The following is a 19,657-nucleotide window of genomic DNA, read 5'->3' as shown; positions in this document are numbered from 1 at the left end:
CCTAATAATATGTCACTACAGTATAACTATTAAAAAAAAATAGTATCATGGACATTGAAGAGGTCATACATTGCAAAGCGAGATGGGATATATTGACAGCTAACCTAATTTTGATTAAAATAAAACCTTTGATTCGTTCAAAAATAAGTTTTCAGCTGTTCAAAAGTACCATTCCGTGTAGGGCCGTGCAGACTATTCGTTACTATTTGGTCGGACCAAATAATTGGGTCAAAATTGACGTTTACTATTCGCACCGACGAATCGAATAATGATTTTCAAAATTCTAGAATACCAAATAATGAGCTTCGAAAAACCGACTATTCTATAGCGGATAAAACATTTTGAAAGTGAATGTTTTTAACAGTCTCTTGACCAAATTATTTGGTATTCGCAACCAGTTTTTGAACTTTTCTGTTGATTTTGTGAATTTGAGGGCGCTGTCATAGAGAGATAGAAACATAAATGTTATGCTCCTATCCCTATGGGCGCTGTGATAGTGTCCGCTGGACCGTGGCCTCATAGATGACGCGACTCGGCAGACACAGCCTTAAAATTCTGACTTGGCTACTGTTAAGTATTACCCGCGTTCACCGAGTCGCGTGATCTAGGAGGCTATAGCTGGAATCAGCCACTCAGTCTTTAGAAGTTCATAGACAAGGATAAATCATTAAAGGTTTTAACTTAACCTTTTATGAACTTCTCGCTGCGGAGCTAACTATATTGAACTTTCTAATAATATGTCACTATTTTATACCTATTAAAAAATATAGTATCATGGGAGAGGTCATGCATTGCAAAGCGAGTAGGGATATATTGACAACTAACCTAATTTTGATTAAAATAAAACCTTTGATTCGTTCAAAAATAAGTTTTCAGCTGTTCAAAAGTACCTTTCTGTGTCCCATTATTTATAAATTTGAAATTTGGTAGAATAGTTTTATAGAAATTTAAATTTGGTCGAATTTTTGAACTTCACACTATTTGGTCATTTTCCTATTCCGAGCCGAGAGATGGCTCCCAAAAACACTGTTATTTGGTATTCGACGAATACCTTAAAAAGTACTATTCGCACAGCCCTACAGTGCTACCATGACTGCTACACAATTTAAACCGAAATTGGGCCCAACATCAAGGGGTTCTGAATTTTCGCATTAAATTTTATTATTCTATAACTTGTAGCCTTTCTGTCTTCTCTCTCAATTTGTTTGGCAACTTTGGGGGAATGATTTTCGTAAAGGAAAAGTTATGTCTTTAGAGTCAGACATTTCGGAAATGAGTTTAATAAGTCTTCAAAGTGTGGCGCTTAAAGAGGTACTTGAGAAATTGTCCGTGGTTTGCACAGAAATTTTAAATTTCGAAAAACTGGACTTTATAGGAAATGGAGGCGAATGATTGTAACTGTGATCATGTAAGCAAAGATGATGAAATAAAGCAACTAAAAGCCAAGGTGAGTTTTAAAGCCTGTAGCGTTTTGGCCAGTACAGCATGAGCCATCCAATCTAGTATCCCTTTAAAGCGAGTCTCTGCTCTGACTGTGGTTTAGTGTAAAAAAACGGCACTAGATGCTCCCATAGTCGAGGGGTGGAGTTGACTGACCCAATAAGCTTATCAAAGGCTAGGTCTAGCTCCGCCCCTTGAGGATGATTTCTGATTGGTTCCTTCCTTTGGCTACGTAAAATTGGTGTGTAGAAGGTTGATCAGTGTGTTACGGGCGCCACAGTAGCTGATATTTGCTTTAAAGCATAAATCGCAATAGAAAAACCTCAAGTAAACCAATGTTTATTAGAAACACCATAAGCCTATGGTGATAGGCTTATGGAAACACATCCCTCGACCATGGACCAACCAATACTGAAGGACCGATGGCAGCCCATAGAGTCCCATACTAAGCGACTCAACAACCAATGATGTTAAGCTTACTTCCTCCCTTTCAGCCCCAAAATGTTGGAGGGTTATGAAAAATACTGAGTCAAATCCCGGAAAAAGCTAGCGCCATCTAGACAAAATAAGACGTAAGCTGCTTCCCTCTTTAGAACGTTTATTCCCCCATAACCCCCCCCTATCCGGTTTGCTACTATCTGCCGCTAGAAGGCGAATTAACAAGTATTTTCAACTTTCTCCCTCTGCCATCCGTCCTTCAGTATTGGTTCGTCCATCCCTCGACCATTTATAGCGTTATTAAAGGGCACCACAAAAGCCTAGTGGGAGCTGTATGCCCACACACACAAACTGCAGCCTTGCTTATAGTTCTTGCAAAGCTACCGCGCCCCCAAACCTCTGGTGGCGCCCTTGACGAAAAAACCCCTTTGTTGACGTCACTGGTTTCTCTGTTTTCTTTCTGGACGCTTTAAAAGACATTCTGCATAAAAGAAAGTCCTATTTTGAAATGCAGTCTATTTCCTTTTCAGTGTAATGGTTTAATATCAAACATGAAAGAAGTGAGAATGACAATTTTATTTGCGATAAATAAGAAACTGGAAGAAATTGAGCGGCTCAATGGGGTCATTAAGGAGTTGGAAAGTGAAATCAAGCATCTGATGGTTTGTAACATTCTTCATTTTCATAGTCGATGTGAAAGAGAATCAGGTTAAAAGTATTAGTTCAATTATTGTTAATTGTTTATAACATAGGAGGAAAGTGGAATACACGAAAGAGCCGACATTGAACGCGTGAAATTAGAACCTGTTGAAAATGATTCAGGACTGAATGAACAGGAATTATCTCATCCTGTTCTGATAAATCAACAAACAGAAGAACAAATACAAAGGTATTTAAAGCAAAAAACCAATGAGAACTTGTCAACGAGGGCGGAACTAAAACTAGTCTTTGCTAAGCTCAGCGGGGCTGTCAACTTCATCCCTCGACTATGAGAGCATCTAGTGTCATTTGTTTGAACTAAACCATGGCCAAGTCTCGGCTATGGTTAAGTTTAAGCTCAAGCATAATTTTTATTTGACTGACTAATTCGCGTCCATAAAATTTGATTCGTTAAGCCTTGCCCTGAGAATCGTGAATAAAACCAGAAGTATGTAATGCTTCGAGAGAGAAGTGGGATAATTGTAACATGATTCTTCCCAACATCATTTTATATTTGGAGCAAGGTTACTATTAAACCAAATCACACGCGTTAAATAGTTCCCTCATCATTACTCTATTAGTGCTTAACTATTTGCCAAGGCGCATTCATACGCTTGTGGTCATTTTTGTCCCACGTCAAGACAATCATGGTTTGTGCAGAGTTGGTCGCTGAGGATTTAGCAAATTCCAAACAGTTATAGACTTCACCCCACGTTGCGATGCCCATCTGTAGTTTGTTGGGCAGGAAAGCAAATGTTCAAAAAGGGGTCCTTCGCCTGGGAAGAATCATGTTACATGATATAACTAAAGAGTGCCATCCTTTTTCTATTATCCCCTTCTGATAAAATGTATTAATCTTTCATTGTTGTTGCTATATCAGTTTTTAACGATTTTTTATTTGGATAGTTCGCAAAGTATAACAGCTGAGATTACCAACAACATTTACCAAAGTCTGCTTAAAGTGGAAGCCACGAACCTCGAGCAATTTGGGATAGGTATGGTGTCACATTATCGTGATTCTGACACGCAACCTGATGTAGTTCCAGTTTTTTTGTTTTGATCATCAAGGTTCGTTGGTAAAAGCCGAAGGTGCTTGCAATATCGAAGGCACGCTGACTGAAGAAGACATTAAGGAAGAATCACCTGAATGTGATGCGGAGATTGGCAAAGGAAACACGTCCCAAACTAAAACTACCTCAAAAAATGCGCGTTTTACAACGCGAATTATGAAACTATGTATTTCTAAACTCAAATGCCGTGACGGTGTTCCTTTACTTAACCTTGAAGGCGAAGCGCAGTTCGAAATGTCTCCTGTCCCAACGACAGATTCGCCTCCCGAGAACAATCTTAGCGTTAACGATTCTTATCCCAAATCACGAATTTCTTCGACCAAGAGAGGAAATGAGAGAATAGCAACTCGATCCAAGAAATTGTGCCTTGAAAAACACGAGGAATTGTCGTCGCTTGACGCAAATAAGGAAAGAGATTCTCAGGAAGAAACCCTAGAGGAGAATCTTGATGATAACCAGTCCAAAAACACCTCGACCGATTCAAAGAAAACTGATAATAGACAAAATCAAACTATTAAACTGTGCTTGCCAAGCGATTTACCAAAAGTACCGATTGAAGTTGAAGATAATACTTCAGTGTCCAGCTCTGATACACCCGAAAGTAGCTCGTCAAGTAGTTCCGAAAGTAATACAACTTCTGCCAGTTCGGAAATTGGTAAGTCATTTTACGCTTAGGGTCAGCAATGATTTTCGGGACTGGAACATAAGACTCAAAAATCGTCAAATTTGACCCACTTACGGTAGAAACCTCACCAAAAACAGAGGATGTTTCGGAGTTTTCTAGTGGTAGTTTCTCTAACAGGTTTTTTAACCCCGTCCTTTCTAACCCTCATTACTTTCTGTCGTCCCTGGGATTTTTCAACCTCATCCTCAATGTTTAGCATGTTAAATCTTAAGTTTCTAAAAATTTTGTCTCATTTAAATTAATACGTTTTTAACTTTAAATTTAAACGGAAAATTGTCCCTGTGAATAATATTAAACTCAATACTTGATTACCCAAATTCAGCTGGTTGAGCCTGAGCTCCGTGGCCACCGGAGGAGAAAAAAATTCCCTTTTAAAAATGCAGGTACCCGGCCGTCCTTGGTGTCTTAAGGAGCCCAAGCAAACGTTGCTCAGATTGATAAGACCTTAGTGCTTTACTCCCAATGGTCTTTGAAACTGTGAATAATTTCATCTAAAGAATATTTAAGAGAACTTACTCCGTCTTTATAGCAGTTCTCGAATATTTGTGATTGGTTAATCGGTTCTTCAGAATAATTGTCCTTCGCGTGCTAGGAGGTTCTATAGGAGGCGTTTCGAATATATCGTGTAGCTCACCTATGGCCCAAGATGCATACTTTGTGTTGAAATTACTTAATGTATGGGGAAACAAGGATTTTAAAGAGAAAATGGTGTTAAGGTAAACATCCTTGAGATTTGGGTTGAGCCTTTCGGAAAAATAATGTTATAGTCGTTGCAAACTATCCAAGACGATTTCATGTGACTCAATTGCTGCAATAAGTAAATCACGATTTTGTCACATACACCGCTTACACTGAGTGTCTACCTTCCTCGGAGAAGTGGCCATCATATCCTAAAATTATGATATCGAAAATTTTCCACTTTCTCCACCATCATATTCTGCTCACAAGGGTAACGCCAGTCCAAATGCTTAATTTGGTGTTCCGTGTTAACGAATTGCAGTTCCTTGCATTTTAACTCTATCACCTAGAAACAAACCAGAATAGAGGACATTATAACGTCTTTCAATAATGGCAGTCATATCATTTTCCCTTCCAATTTATTTTATAAGCATATTTTTATTGCAATAGACTAAAACCTTAAATATTTTCTTAATAATTAATAACCATTAGTTTCCACTCTCTGATGGGTAAAATCTTCGGAGATAGTCATCTCGATTCGGAGCGGTATTAATTTTGTTTTCCGAACTTGTGTTTTCTTTAACTTTGTGCCATTTTTGTCCTCGGCATGACCGGTTTTATCAAGTGCTATTGAACATAGTAATGTGTTTGATTCAAATTGTAAGGAAGTTTCAGTTTGTTTGCTTTCTGAAGGGAAAATCCGAGAAGCAGCGTTCAACTCTTTGCAAATATTCTCCTGAATATAACAGTGATCTTGAACGTCACATGGTACTAAAGAAATACGCTTCAAACTTGATCAGTGTGAATAGTCACTAGCTCCGAGAATGGTTCTTTGATCAGACACGAACATGATTTAACTGCTCTGAGATCGACCTTGTTTGGCTTTCATCTTCCAAAAATCGCGAATGTGGGAGACACAGACTCCCTGCCGGAAAATCAGACCGAAAAATTCCGCTTTAAAGTTAGATGAAAACTAATCTTGGGCAAAAGCCGCTAATCTATGCTAATTTTAAGTCGTTGTGGTTGTAACATATTTAAATGTGTTGGACGAAACGTTCACACTTTTTATGTTATTTTTAAGATTCTCCATAATTTGAACTGTAGAACTTGAATAATGAAACAAACCCTTAAAATGCTCCCATTCCCAAGGATCTTCACTCTTATCTTATCATCACTGGTGCTTATTTTGGCCCAAAATACTTTGGCAATAGAGAGGGGGTGCCAGAATAAATTGGAAATTGGTAACGATTTGAACGTCCATCAGCGCATTCACAGTGGTGAAAAACCCTTCAAATGTGATCAGTGTGACTATGCTACTGCCCGTAAGTGTACTTTAATCGCACATCAATGCATTCATAGCGGTGAAAAACCCTTCAAATGTGATCATTGTGAATATGCCAGCTCACAGAGCTGTCATTTGAACGTCCATCAACGCATTCACCGTGGTGAAAAACCATTCAAATGTGATCAGTGTAATTATGCCAGCACGATGAAGAATCATTTGATCTGTCATCAACGCATTCACAGTGGAGAAAAACCCTTCAAATGTGATCAGTGTGATTAGGCCAGCACGATGAAGAATCATTTGATCTGTCATCAACGCATTCACAGTGGAGAAAAACCATTCAAATGTGATCAGTGTGACTTTGGAAGCACTCGGAAGAGTAGCTTGATTGCACATAAACACATTCATAGGATAGGTACATATCGGGCTGTTTAACAAAGTTTCTTTAGATAATGTAATGCGCAATGCACATTAATGTTTAATTACAATCGTCTGCAAAGATTAACGGCTCGGGCCGGATCGAAATTAAAATTCACACTAAGGCATAAAGCAGACTGTGCATTGTCTCTAAATAGAGACTCAGATGGTTCTATAAGTTTAATAAATCGAATTAGGGGGAAAGCTTCCATTCCCGCTCCTTGATCGAACCCGGTGACATCACTGCAAATATATTCAACCGTCATAGGTTTGTGCACCTCCTAGGTTCACGTGGGATATCATTGAAACAAATAATATAGAATCTGTTTATAAGTCTATTTTTATTACCATAGAATATTTTTTTTTTTGAAGTTTCCACAATTTCAAAGCATATATTAGGTTAGGAATCATCAAAATTGTCGCTAAGCTTTACTTTACCCTTGAATTCGTACTTGTGTTTTATCACTACTTTGTAGGTGTTATCATGCACCTACAGAGGTTTAATGGCAGAACATGGCTGTTCATATTGTCACGTATATTTTATTGTACGTTTATTATGGGGAAGTTTGCATTCTGTATTACGCGAGTGTCTAACGTGGGATCAAGTTTGAATCTTCCACGTTCTCAACGCATATATTAGATTTGGTAAGGTCAAACCTTTGGAAACCGCTGTTTCGACTCGGACATCGGTTATTGTTTCTGAGCTTGTTTTGTTTGCCTTTGTGTCTTTTTAAGCCTAAGCATAACCTGTTATATCAATTGCCTTTGGATAGTGAAATGTTTGTGATGCGAGTTGTATGATATAATTTGAGGTTTTAATCTATTTCCTTTCTGTAGGAAAATCCAAGAAAAAATGTTCAACTCGATACAAATGTTCACCTGAAAATGAAAGGGAGCTTGAACTTGACATTCGAAAGGATATCAAAGAAAAACGCTTCAAATGTGATCAGTGTGACTATGCTAGTACTCGTAAGAGTAATGTAATCGCACATCAACGCGTTCATAGCGGTGAAAAACCCTTCAAATGCGGTCAGTGTGCCTATGCTAGTACGCGGAAGTATCATTTGATCTAACATCAAGGCATTCACTGTGGTGAAAAACCCTTCAAGTGTGAACAGTGTGATTATGCCAGCGCGTGGAAGACTAGTTTGATCAGACATCAAGGCATTCACAGTAGTGAAAAACCTTTCAAATGCGATCAGTGTGATTATGCTTGCACCCGGAATTATGATTTGTTCAGACATCAACGCATTCACAGGGGTGAAAAACCCTTCAAATGTGATCAGTGCGACTATGCTAGTACCTTGAAGAGTACTTTGATCAAACATCAACGCATTCACAGTGGTGAAAAACCCTTCAAATGTGATCAGTGCGACTATAAATGTACGCATAAGATTAGTTTGATCTTACATCAACGCAGTCATAGCGGTGAAAAACCCTTCAAATGTGATCGGTGTGATTATGGCAGCACGCAGAAGATTAGTTTGATCAGACATCGACGTTATAATCACATGGACTAATAAAATAGATTGTAGTTAAGCATGCTCAGCAATTTAAAACTTGGAAAGAACCATTTCAAAAGTGTTAATTGCGCAACGTGTTTTCATTTTCGTTTCACACATTACCGTTCTTGACAACTGTAGTAGATGCTCACTAACAAAATGTTTTCGATCATAGAAAAATTATTAAAAACTAAAAAAATCTATCCTGACAGAATAGTCACAGGGCAGGCTACACGGTTTTACAAAATTGTGGAATGTAACAAGCCTAATGATAATCTAATTAATAACTTAGAGTCTGATATAATTTCATTGAAATCAATTTTGGAAAAACGTAACCTCATTTTTAACGAAACTAAAACTGTATTTATGATATTAGAACCAAAGAAATTTCAAGGTATGACAACTGAAAAAACCAAGCTCGGGTCTTTAGGTATCAAACGTGTCAGCTCATATTGTTATATAGCGACGAAAATTGATGATAGTTTCACATTTATGGATCATATCAGAAGTGGCCCAATAAACTAATTTAGCGAGGCGTCACTTTCTGGAAAATTTCGCGTCGTCCTAACTAGGTGATTTTGGCGGGAAAACGCGGATGAATACATGGATTTCCAGGATTGGTAGTAGTCGTCTGCTTCATTCCCAACCATACCATAGGGTTATTTTCACGCATATATTTCAGAGGAGTTGCACATTCATCAGACAAATCGGTACCTCATAGTTTTCTTTTAACAATCTGTGCCGCTGAATGTTGTTTAGCGCCAGAACACCAATTTCCAAATTAGTTCCAGGATTTTTCAAATTATTATCCTTAATTTCAACCCCTTCCCTATCTGCAAGCTCGCCAAGGCTTAAGTCTTCCGTAGAGATATTCTTAGTTTTCACATCTGGTTTGGTTTGACTTGCTTTAATTTTTCCTTTAAATACAGTTTGTGTCTTCTTCTCACTTTGATCTTTGTATGTAAGATCACATACATTGAAATATTCATATTTAGATTTGACGCACGGCACGCGAGTTCTCTAAGTATAGAATTTCACGACAGACGACTGAAATAGTTGAGAAGCTTATCACCAGGTAGCGATAAAATGAAAATGAAAACTACTTTCTGGGCTCCTCCTGATTGGTTTATTTAAAATATTGAGCGCGGGAACCGTTTTTGAGGGGTTTCGCGACGCCTTGCACTAGCCAAAGGTACAAAGGGCCACTTCTGCTATTTACTTCTGATCATATTGATTATACCCTTAATAAGGTCAACAAAAGATTATGGCTTGTCAACCCATTATATAAATGTCTTAATATTCATAGCAGAATCATCTTGCACAAGGCAATTATCCAGCCCATATTTAATTTCAGTGATATATTTTATAATGTGGGATCTAAGAAACATCTAAAAAGATTACAAGTAATTCATAATAAATGTACAAAAACATTGTTGCAAAGAGGGAAGAGGTCTTCTGCCACAGAGGCTAGAAATCATCTAGGTTGGATGACTCTGCTGCAAGAATATAAAATAAACTTGTTGATACTAATGCATAAGATATATTACAAACAAGATGACCCAGTCATATAGTTTTCACCGCCTTCTAGTGACAAGAATTAGTATTACTATATGCATTATAAGATGACCCCAGCTAATTTAGCATTTCGGGTTTTTTTTTTTCATTGTTTGTAAAATAGCATTCCTATTATGAATAAAATCAATCTAGTAATAAACTACAGTAACTTACTCATTAGGTTCATTTTAAACTTAACCTACAGAACTTTATCTTAATTAAATTACAGAATAATATTTTTTAAACTAGGGTCGGTACTGGTAAATGTGAACGATTCTATTTTTTCTTTAACATTTTGTAGCTAATTTTTGGGCGGCTTAAATTCCTTTTAAAAGGGCTCTATTTGTAGATTGAATATTGAGGATTACGATAAAAATGGTATGAACATTGTAGGAATACGTGGATGAAAGATACGAACCTATATACACACCAACTCGGACTAATCAACTTAAGTTGATGCCAATTTTAGGTGTTGCTTAATACAATACCATCGGGGAATAAGCTCTAGGAAGAGTTAAAATAATCCCACGATAACAAACCTTTAATCGTTAGATAGATCACGTTTTTCACTATAAAATTGATATTAATATCTGTGGTTTCGATTCGGAATTCGATTTTAGAGTTGGAAAAAACCAGGTAAAAATTCAATTGTTTCAAGGTTAATTAGAATCCTTTTTAAGCTATTTTACTAAAAAATAAAAGTAAAAGTTATAATATTAACTTTAAAATACATCATTGACCCAAAAAAGACTCAAATTTCGCGCCATTAGTAAGTTTATCAATTTAGCGGTAAGAGGGCGGTAGCTACGACTACTTATTGGGCGGGAAAGCGAGAAAATGAGACAGCTGTTATGCGAGGTATCGAAATAAATAGGACTTCTCAACAAATTATTGAACATTTTGACTCGGGTATTGATTTAACTATATTATCCTATTATCACTTATCACATCTGCGTAAACTTTAATCTAGGTGCATGGATTTAGGCCCTACGTAATGGTAGCTCCTTCAGGGTTGCCACGGAATTTTCAGAACCAAATTCCCTGACCTTTTTCTCAGATTTTCCCTGACCTTTTAGGCCGAAAAAGTGAATGTTTACTGCACGTTTCAAGTGGTTATAATTAAATAAACTCTCAACATTAAATTTTCCCATGTATTTGTTGCACCAATACAAATAAGAAACATTTTAACTATAAATAACAGTCTAAGAGAGCATTTACTTTACAAAAACAATTCTAGACATTTTTAAGGATTAATCTAGAGTTTTCTGTGTTGAGAGAGCATGAGGAGAAACCTTCATTACTCTTTCAATAAAGACTTATTCCCAGAAGTTTTACCCACTAAATCAAATTCCCTGACTTTTCCCTGACCTTTTCGGCCCATTTTTAAATTCCCTGACTTTTCCAGATTTTCCATTATTTCCAGGTACTGTGGCAACCCTGTCCTTTCCTAGGGCCTTTTTTATTCCTCCCATTTGATTATCATTGTTGTTCACATTTGGGTCCAGTGTTCATTCACTACCTCCTTCAGTATTTAGGGTCAGGGTGTTTACATTTACCAGTGATTGTTCACAATTGGGGTCCTCCGAGGGGATTGGGAAATAGGATATTGTGCAAAATTTAAGAGAGTTAAAAAGCTGAAAACAGCGAATTGTGTATAAAGAATCATATTTCATATCCTGAAAGTTTCTGGTGTCTAACGTTAGCTCCACGGAAGTTATTCAAATATTTGCAAAAAGTGTCCATAATTACCAGTACCAACCCTATAGTAACTTCCTCAATCGGTTAGTTTTAAACTTAACTAAACTACATCATTATTTGTAAAGTTATCATAAACTATAGTATCATGATAATATTAATTAAATTAAAGTATAATATTAATTAAATTAAAGTATAATATTAATTAAATTAAAGTAAATTCCTCAATTAACTTACTTGAAACATCATTATTTATAATTATCATTAATCTCACTCGTGAATTTATATTTATTTTAATCTTAATTAAATTACAGAATAATATATATTGAACTATTGTAACTTCCTCAATTTTAATTAAATTAAAGTATAATATTAATTAAATTAAAGTATAATATTTATTAAATTAAAGTATAATATTAATTAATCTACAGTGAATTCCTCAATTAACTTACTTGAAACATCATTATCTACCATTATGATCATTAATCTCACTCGTGAATATATATTTATTTTAATCTTAATTAAATTACAGAATAATATATATTGAACTATTGTAACTTCCTCAATCGGTTAATTTTAAACATCATTATTTATAAAGTTATCATTAATCTCACTTGTAAACGTGGACTGCTCGCTTAACTAAGTAGAGTAGCAGACGAGTTTTCAAGAGACGATATCATTGGTTAACTCATGGTGAACTTTGCCTGCTAATTCGTTTCTCTCTACATTCAAGACTGATAAGGTTTTAGGAAAAGAACTCTAAGCTTCAGACGTGACTTTGAGGCCGACTTAACGTCATATTAACGTGGTAGTGGGCGATTATTTAATTTCTCTCTCTTAGCGCGAAACGCCGCAAACGCGCCTAGACTCGAGATGGATTTCTATCCCAGCTTATATCTCATGAAAGCAAAGGTTTATATAAGCATTCTGTGGCTCAGTTCTAGCGTACCGGGTTTCCGAACTGTAGCGTTAACGTTGGTACGTTCGAATCCCGTCGGGGATTTGGAAATTTGCGAAATAAAATCATATGAAGCTTAGCTACCCTAGGTCCATCTGTTAGCGTTTTAGAGCATTATTTATAAATTATGAATAAATTTGAATAAATTAACGCGAAAAGGCGGGGTTAAGACGCCCAACCAGCCGTAACATAGGATATAATGGGGGAAAAAAGGGGGTAATATAGGGGGGAAAGGCACTAATAAAAGGGGGAAATGGGGGGGAAAGAGGGAGGAAAGGGGGAAAAAGTGGGGGTGAAAGGGGTAAAAGTGGGGGTAGTAAATCTTCGGTATAAATGCATTAGTTTTTAGCCCATCAATAGATGGCGCTAAAAACTAAAAAGCCCCAGCCTATATTTTGGACATGTTTGAAACTGTGACAAATACATACAGTACACGTGCCTGTCACACCTCTTTCTTACATCAACGCAGTCATAGCGGTGAAAAACCCTTCAAATGTGATCGGTGCGACTATGCTAGTACCCGTAAGAGTGCTTTAATCGCACATCAATGCATTCATGGCGGCGAAAAACCCTTTTCATGTGATAAGTGTGACTTTGCTATAGTCTGTCAAACGAAAGAAGAGCCCTGAGAAATTTGTCCAAATTGGTGTCGCCACCATCGACCCCATAGTGCTTTATCAACTTGTTTTGTCTTGTCAATAGTCGGCTGTAATATAGTCTGCTATAAACAGATAGGCTTAATCGCAATAGAACCAATACATTTTGCTATATTTTTTTTTTTTTTTTTTTTGTTCCTTTTCAGCGACGAGCTAGGGCTAAAACAGCCTTACAGCTCCAAAAATTTTTTATATATTTATACACATATTTATATGCTAGTTTAGGTAATTAATTGACAATAGAAGGTAATTATATATATTTAATATGTTTATGTTTCGTGATTTTTTACGATCATCGAGTATTAAAGAATAAAAAACAAAATTAACGACAAGACACCAGTTTTACCTTTGTTGAACTAGCATTGCAAAAATATTTTAATGACATAAGTTAAAGTACTTGTCCATAAGTAGTTCAGCATCAAAGCGTCTTCAGTCCACGTCTTCATCAGAGTCTTCGCTGTCTTCTTGCATATTAATTTTAAGAGGTTCAATTGTGGTTTCGATGATGGGATCTTTTTCCCAATACTCATGCATTATATTCTCGACGTGAACTTTATGAAATAATGAAGCGTCACAAGTCCAGAACCCTGAAGTACGAAATTGACGAGGTTGCTAAAAGTAGAGGTCACACGGTAGTGAGGATTCCACCGTACCATTGCCAATTTAACCCGATTGAACTAATATGGGCACAAGTGAAGAACGACGTTGAGAAGCAGAATTCTGGTTTCAAACTCTCGACGGTCAAAGATGCAACATTGAGGGCCATTGAACGTGTGACACCAGAGAATTGGCGTAAGGCAATAGAGCACGTCGAGAATATAATGCATGAGTATTGGGAAAAAGATCCCATCATCGAAACCACAATTGAACCTCTCAAAATTAATATGCAAGAAGACAGCGAAGACTCTGATGAAGACGTGGACTGAAGACGCTTTGATGCTGAACTACTTATGGACAAGTACTTTAACTTATGTCATTAAAATATATTGCAATGCTAGTTCAACGAAGGTAAAACTGGTGTCTTGTCGTTAATTTTGTTTTATATTCTTTAATACTCGATGATCGTAAAAAACCATGAAACATAAACATATTAAATATATATTGCAAAATGTATTGGTTCTATTGCGATTAAGCCTATCTGTTTATAGCAGACTATATTACAGCCGACTATTGACAAGACAAAACAAGTTGATAAAGTACTATGGGGTCGATGGTGGCGACACCAATTTGGACAAATTTCTCAGGGCTCTTCTTTCGTTTGACAGACTATAGTACCAGTAAGAGTGCTTTAATCGTACATCAACGCATTCATTGCGGTGAGAAACCCTTCAAATGTGATCAGTGCAACTATGCTTGTACCCATAAGTGGACTTTAATCAAACATCAACGCATTCATAGCGGTGAAAAACCCTTCAAATGCGATCGGTGCGACTATGCTAGTGCCCGTAAGTGGACTTTGATCGCACATCAACGCATTCATAGCGGCGAAAAACCCTTTTCATGTGATCAGTGCGACTTTTGCTAGTACCCGTAAGAGTACTGTAATCGAACATCAACGCATTCATAGCGGTGAAAAACCCTTCAAATGTGATCAGTGCGACTATGCTAGTACCTCGAAGAGTACTTTAATCAAACATCAACGCATTCACAGTGGTGAAAAACCCTTCAAATGTGATCAGTGTGACTATGGATTCACGCAAAAGAGTAATTTGATCAGACATCGACGTTATAATCACAAGGACTAATAAAATGGATTGTATTTAAAGGGTCTAACCGGCGCTGTTGGGGTGAAGTCCGCCCTTAGTTCAAGGGGAAAACACCCAGCTCTTTGGCCATAAGGAATGGCGCCACCGTCGCGGTGGGCGGGTAAGCAATATGCTAACAAACAGTTTGACCCCCCCTTCACCCCAACAGCTCCGGCCAGCCCCTTTAAGCATACTCACTAATTTAAAACTTGGAAAGAACCATGATTTCGAATTGTGTCAATTGCGCAACGCTTTTTCATTTTCGTTTCACACATTGCTGTTCTTGTCAATTGTAGTAGATTCTCACTAAAAAAAAAGTTTTCGTTCGTGGAAAAATTGTAAAAGCCTATCGTTACGGATTAATCACCGGACAGGCTATATCGTATTATAAAATTGTGGAATATAACTAGCCTAACGTCTTAACGGGAAACTGGTAGTAATACGATAGTGTTAGTTATTTATAAAACCTTCACCACAATATTTAATGTAACCCTTTTTTCAAAAAAATATAATTAACAATATTTAATATGACAAATGGTATATTAGTAATTATAACTTCGCTATTAAAGAATGATATTTTTACCATAATAATTGATTAATCGTAATTTGCTTCTTTCCTTACTTTAACTTCTTCATCACTTCTTGTTCTAGTTGATTTCGGCAGAAACAGGAGAGACAGCAAGATTGTCGCTAAGCTTAACTTTACCGTTGAATTCATGGTTGTGTTTTTTCACTTCTTTGTTATCATGCACCTACAGAGGTTTAAAGGCAGAACATGGCTGTTCATATTGTCACGTATATTTTATTGTACGTTTATTATGGGGAAGTTTGCATTCTGTATTACGCGAGTGTCTAATGTGGGATCAAGTTTGAATCTTCCACGTTCTCAACGCATGTATTAGATTTGGTAAGGTCAAACCTTTGGAAACCGCTTTTTCGATTCGGACATCGATTATTGTTTCTGAACTTTTTTCGTTTGCCTTTGTGTCTTTTTAAGCCTAAGCATAACCTGTTATTCAATTGCCTTTGAACATTGAAATGTTTGTGATGCGAGTTGTTTGATATCATATGAAGTTTTAATTTATTTCCTTTCTGTAGGAAAATCGAAGAAAAAATGTTCAACTCGATACAAATGTTCACCTGAAAATGAAAGGGAGCTTGAACTTGGCATTCGAAGGGATACCAAGGAAAAATGCTTCAAATGTCATCAGTGTGACTATGCAAGTGCGTGGAAGATTAATTTGATCAGACATCAACGAATTCACAGTGGAGAAAAACCCTTCAAATGTCATCAGTGTGACTATGCATGTAAGCGGAAGTATGTTTTGATAACACATCAACGCGTTCATAGCGGTGAAAAACCCTTCAAGTGTGAACTGTGTGACTATGGTAGCAAGAACAGGAGTAGTTTGATCAAACACAAACGCATTCACAGCGGCCAAAAACTCTTCAGATGTAATCAGTGTGACTTTGCAAGCACGCGGAAGGATAATTTGATCGTGCATCAACTCATTCATAGCGACGAAAAACCCTTCAAATGTACTCGTTGTGACTATAAATGTACACAGAAGATTAGTTTGATCGCACATCAACGCATTCACAGTGGTGAAAAACCCTTCAAATGTGATCAGTGCGACTTTTCAAGCACGCAGAAGATTAATTTGATCAGACATCAACGCATTCACAGAGGTGAAAAACCCTTCAAATGTGATCTGTGTGACTATGCAAGTACGTGGAAGAATGCTTTGAAAAGACATCAACTCATTCACAGTGGTGAAAGTCAAATGTGATCATTGTGATTATGGCAGCGCACGGAAGAGCCATTTAATCCGACATTAACGTAGGAATAATAAAATGGATTATAGTTAAGGATACTCAGCAAACTTGGAAAGAACATTTACTAAATGTATTGTACGACAAAATGTTTTTATTTTCTGAATAAATATTGTTCTTTACAATTGTATTAGGTAATCTCTAAGAAAACTTTCCATTCTTAGAAATGATGTAAGCACCCTTATTTACCGAATAATTACCATGCCGGCTCTATGGTTGTGTGCTTTATATATATATATATATAATATATATTATGGAGGGTCCTGGCAAGGAGAATGAATAAGGCGTTAAACACATGTATTCTTCAAAATTCCCCAGGTTAGGTTAGGTTGGGTTAGGTTAGGATAGGTTAGATCACTTGGTAAACATGTCAAATTTGAATTTCCTGCTATTTTTACACGATTTTTGAAATTTGATTTTCTACCATTAATAATCATTTGCGCCAAAAAATTTTAGCACCATATTTTTTTTCACGGTCTAACGAGTCTAAAACAAAACAAAAAAAAATATTGGCGGTGCAGGTACTATTTTTCAAAATTCCCGCGTTCGCAAGGTACTCCTGGCCTGGAGACTTTCATTGCCGCACATGTTCCACCCACATTTTACTCCAGTCCACCATCTCCTCCAAGTTAACTCATCGAGCTTCCATGGAGCAATGAAAATGGAAGTATTTGAGGTCATCAGTTAAAGACCGTTTCTGCAGAATCAAGGTCTGCAATTTTTATTGCTCCTTGATAGCGCTCATTCGCCTTGAAAAGTTCATATTTAGAAATGAATGAAAGAAAAAAGTTTTCGTTCGTGGAAAAATTGTAAAAGCCTATCGTTACGGATTAATCACCGGACAGGCTATATCGTATTATAAAATTGTGGAATATAACTAGCCTAACGTCTTAACGGGAAACTGGTAGTAATACGATAGTGTTAGTTATTTATAAAACCTTCACCACATTATTTAATGTAACCCTTTTTTTAAAAAAATATAATTAACAATATTTAATATGACAAATGGTGTATCAGTAATTATATCTTCGCTATTAAAGAATGATATTTTTACCATAATAATTGATTAATCGTAATTTGCTTCTTTTCTTACTTTAACTTCGTCATCACTTCTTGTGCTAGTTAATTTCAGCAGAAACAGAAGAGACACCAAGATTGTCGCTAAGCTTAACTTTACCGTTGAATTCATGGTTGTGTTTTTTCACTTCTTAGTAGGTGTTATCAAAAGTAGATAGGGAAAAAGTAAAGCACTTGGAAGATCCCCCGCGCCATGAAAACCTAGAAACCCCCTTTCCTCTCTCACACAGTTCCTACCCCATCGCGTAGGAGAGGCATTGCACATTGCCAGTGCCTATTTGCAACTGAAAAATAGGTCTGTAAACAGTTTTAAAAGGACTCCTACTAGCTAAGGCTTAACAAGATTGCATACGGATATACGGACGATACTGGAAGTAGATTAGTAGAATTAGAATATTTATCTGTATGAAAGGTAATGGATCCATGAATGAACTGTTATATGATATGATTTGCCCGTGTGATCTTCTTAAGTCAAAACATGAAGAAGATAGTGGTGGTTATTCTGCATTTCTTTTTGCCTGGACTAGGTGGATTAGTCAACTAAAATGGGCCCGACCCTGTAATTATATGTGACATAGGGAAATACAAAAATTAAAGGATAAAAATCAGCGCCCGAATTTTTAAACGATGTAACACTTGGTCGATTTAAATTTTCCTTTAGAGCAGATAATTTCACCGGCTACTGTCCCGGGGCGCTGCCGTCGCTATGAACTACCTCTCAAAAAAAAATCGATAAGGGGTTGGGGTGTTTTCTCAAACGTCATTGGCTAACTCGCATAGGGGGTAAGGGAGAGGAGATCACACATGAACTTATTCACAGTGATGAAAAACCCTTCAAATGTCATCAGTGTGACTATGCATGTAAGCGGAAATATGTTTTGATCACACATCAACGCGTTCATAGCGGTGAAAAACCCTTCAAGTGTGAACAGTGTGACTATGGTAGCAAGAACAGGAGTAGTTTGATCAAACACAAACGCATTCACAGCGGCGAAAACTCTTCAGATGTAATCAGTGTGACTTTGCAAGCACGCGGAAGGATAATTTGATCGTGCATCAACTCATTCATAGCGACGGAAAACCCTTCAAATGTACTCGTTGTGACTATAAATGTACACAGAAGATTAGTTTGATCGCACATCAACGCATTCACAGAGGTGAAAAACCCTTCAAATGTGATCTGTGTGACTATGCAAGTACGTGGAAGAATGCTTTGAAAAGACATCAACTCATTCACAGTGGTGAAAGTCAAATGTGATCATTGTGATTATGGCAGCGCACGGAAGAGCTATTTAATCCGCCATTAACGTAGTAATCACTAGGAATAATAAAATGGATTATAGTTAAGGATACTCAGCAAACTTGGAAAGAACATTTACTAAATGTATTGTACGACAAAATGTTTTTATTTTCTGAATAAATATTGTTCTTTACAATTGTATTAGGTAATCTCTAAGAAAACTTTCCATTCTTAGAAATGATGTAAGCACCCTTATTTACCGAATAATTACCATGCCGGCTCTATGGTTGTGTGCTTTAAATATACTGCAGTATATTAAAATGGCGGCCGGAACTAACCAAATGTCTTAACGGTCAACGCCGAACCTTTTTTTCTAAAAGTAGTAATAATAATATGATTTTGCTAGTTATTCATAAAACCATTACGAACTGATAGTAAAATTTATTTGTAACAATATTGTCTCAAAGGCTTTATTTAACATCAATTAATATTACAACTGAAATTACAGTAATTATATCTTCCCTTACCGTAATAATTGACTAATTTTATTGTTCATCTCCCTTTTAAATTTCTCCAAGGTATTATTTAGTTTCGTTGCTTCCATGGCAAAACTGACCCTCATACCGGAAAGTTGTTTTAAATTACGTTCAATATTTTTCTCAATTCTTGCCAATCTCTTCTCAAA

General features: G+C 36.7%; 3 protein-coding genes across 3 annotated transcripts; all 3 read left to right on the top strand.

The window, feature by feature from the left end:
• Positions 1-972: 972 nt before the first annotated feature.
• LOC149679320 (uncharacterized) lies at positions 973-19,426 on the top strand. The gene is made up of 7 exons (XM_089834992.1): positions 973-1,311; positions 1,376-1,447; positions 2,409-2,540; positions 2,631-2,767; positions 3,484-3,572; positions 3,646-4,302; positions 15,921-19,426. Exons 1-7 carry the CDS (start codon positions 1,246-1,248, stop codon positions 16,610-16,612), a joined length of 1,845 nt encoding a protein of 614 aa, XP_089691118.1. The 5' UTR covers positions 973-1,245; the 3' UTR covers positions 16,613-19,426.
• On the top strand, positions 4,330-7,614 carry LOC149679322 (uncharacterized). Its single transcript, XM_089835015.1, has one exon. It carries the CDS (start codon positions 6,125-6,127, stop codon positions 6,572-6,574), a length of 450 nt encoding a protein of 149 aa, XP_089691141.1. The 5' UTR covers positions 4,330-6,124; the 3' UTR covers positions 6,575-7,614.
• LOC149679321 (uncharacterized) lies at positions 6,584-16,007 on the top strand. The gene is made up of 7 exons (XM_089835777.1): positions 6,584-6,620; positions 7,353-7,357; positions 7,663-7,741; positions 7,784-8,231; positions 12,891-12,943; positions 14,343-14,502; positions 14,546-16,007. The coding sequence occupies exons 1-7, from the start codon at positions 6,584-6,586 to the stop codon at positions 14,820-14,822; spliced, it is 1,059 nt and encodes a 352-aa protein (XP_089691903.1). The 3' UTR covers positions 14,823-16,007.
• Positions 19,427-19,657: the final 231 nt, after the last annotated feature.

The sequence above is a fragment of the Phalangium opilio genome, unplaced genomic scaffold, assembly GCF_054372755.1.
Source record: "Phalangium opilio isolate 3A_F unplaced genomic scaffold, DU_Popi_V2 ptg000041l_1, whole genome shotgun sequence".
NCBI lineage: Eukaryota > Metazoa > Arthropoda > Arachnida > Opiliones > Phalangiidae > Phalangium > Phalangium opilio.
The sequence above is the reverse complement of the archived record's forward strand: the minus strand, read 5'-3'. Positions and strand labels throughout refer to the sequence as shown.

Bases quoted from the DNA above. Each gene is read 5' to 3' on its own strand.
- LOC149679320 (XM_089834992.1), top strand. From the start codon at position 1,246: ATGTCTTTAGAGTCAGACATTTCGGAAATGAGTTTAATAAGTCTTCAA. The intron at 2,541-2,630 runs GTTTGTAACATT...TTTATAACATAG, and splicing joins GTGAAATCAAGCATCTGATG to GAGGAAAGTGGAATACACGA. The intron at 4,303-15,920 runs GTAAGTCATTTT...TCCTTTCTGTAG, and splicing joins TTCTGCCAGTTCGGAAATTG to GAAAATCGAAGAAAAAATGT.
- LOC149679321 (XM_089835777.1), top strand. From the start codon at position 6,584: ATGAAGAATCATTTGATCTGTCATCAACGCATTCACA. The intron at 7,742-7,783 runs GTCAGTGTGCCT...ATCATTTGATCT, and splicing joins TGAAAAACCCTTCAAATGCG to AACATCAAGGCATTCACTGT. The intron at 12,944-14,342 runs GTAAGAGTGCTT...TTCGTTTGACAG, and splicing joins GTGCGACTATGCTAGTACCC to ACTATAGTACCAGTAAGAGT.
- LOC149679322 (XM_089835015.1), top strand. From the start codon at position 6,125: ATGAAACAAACCCTTAAAATGCTCCCATTCCCAAGGATCTTCACTCTT.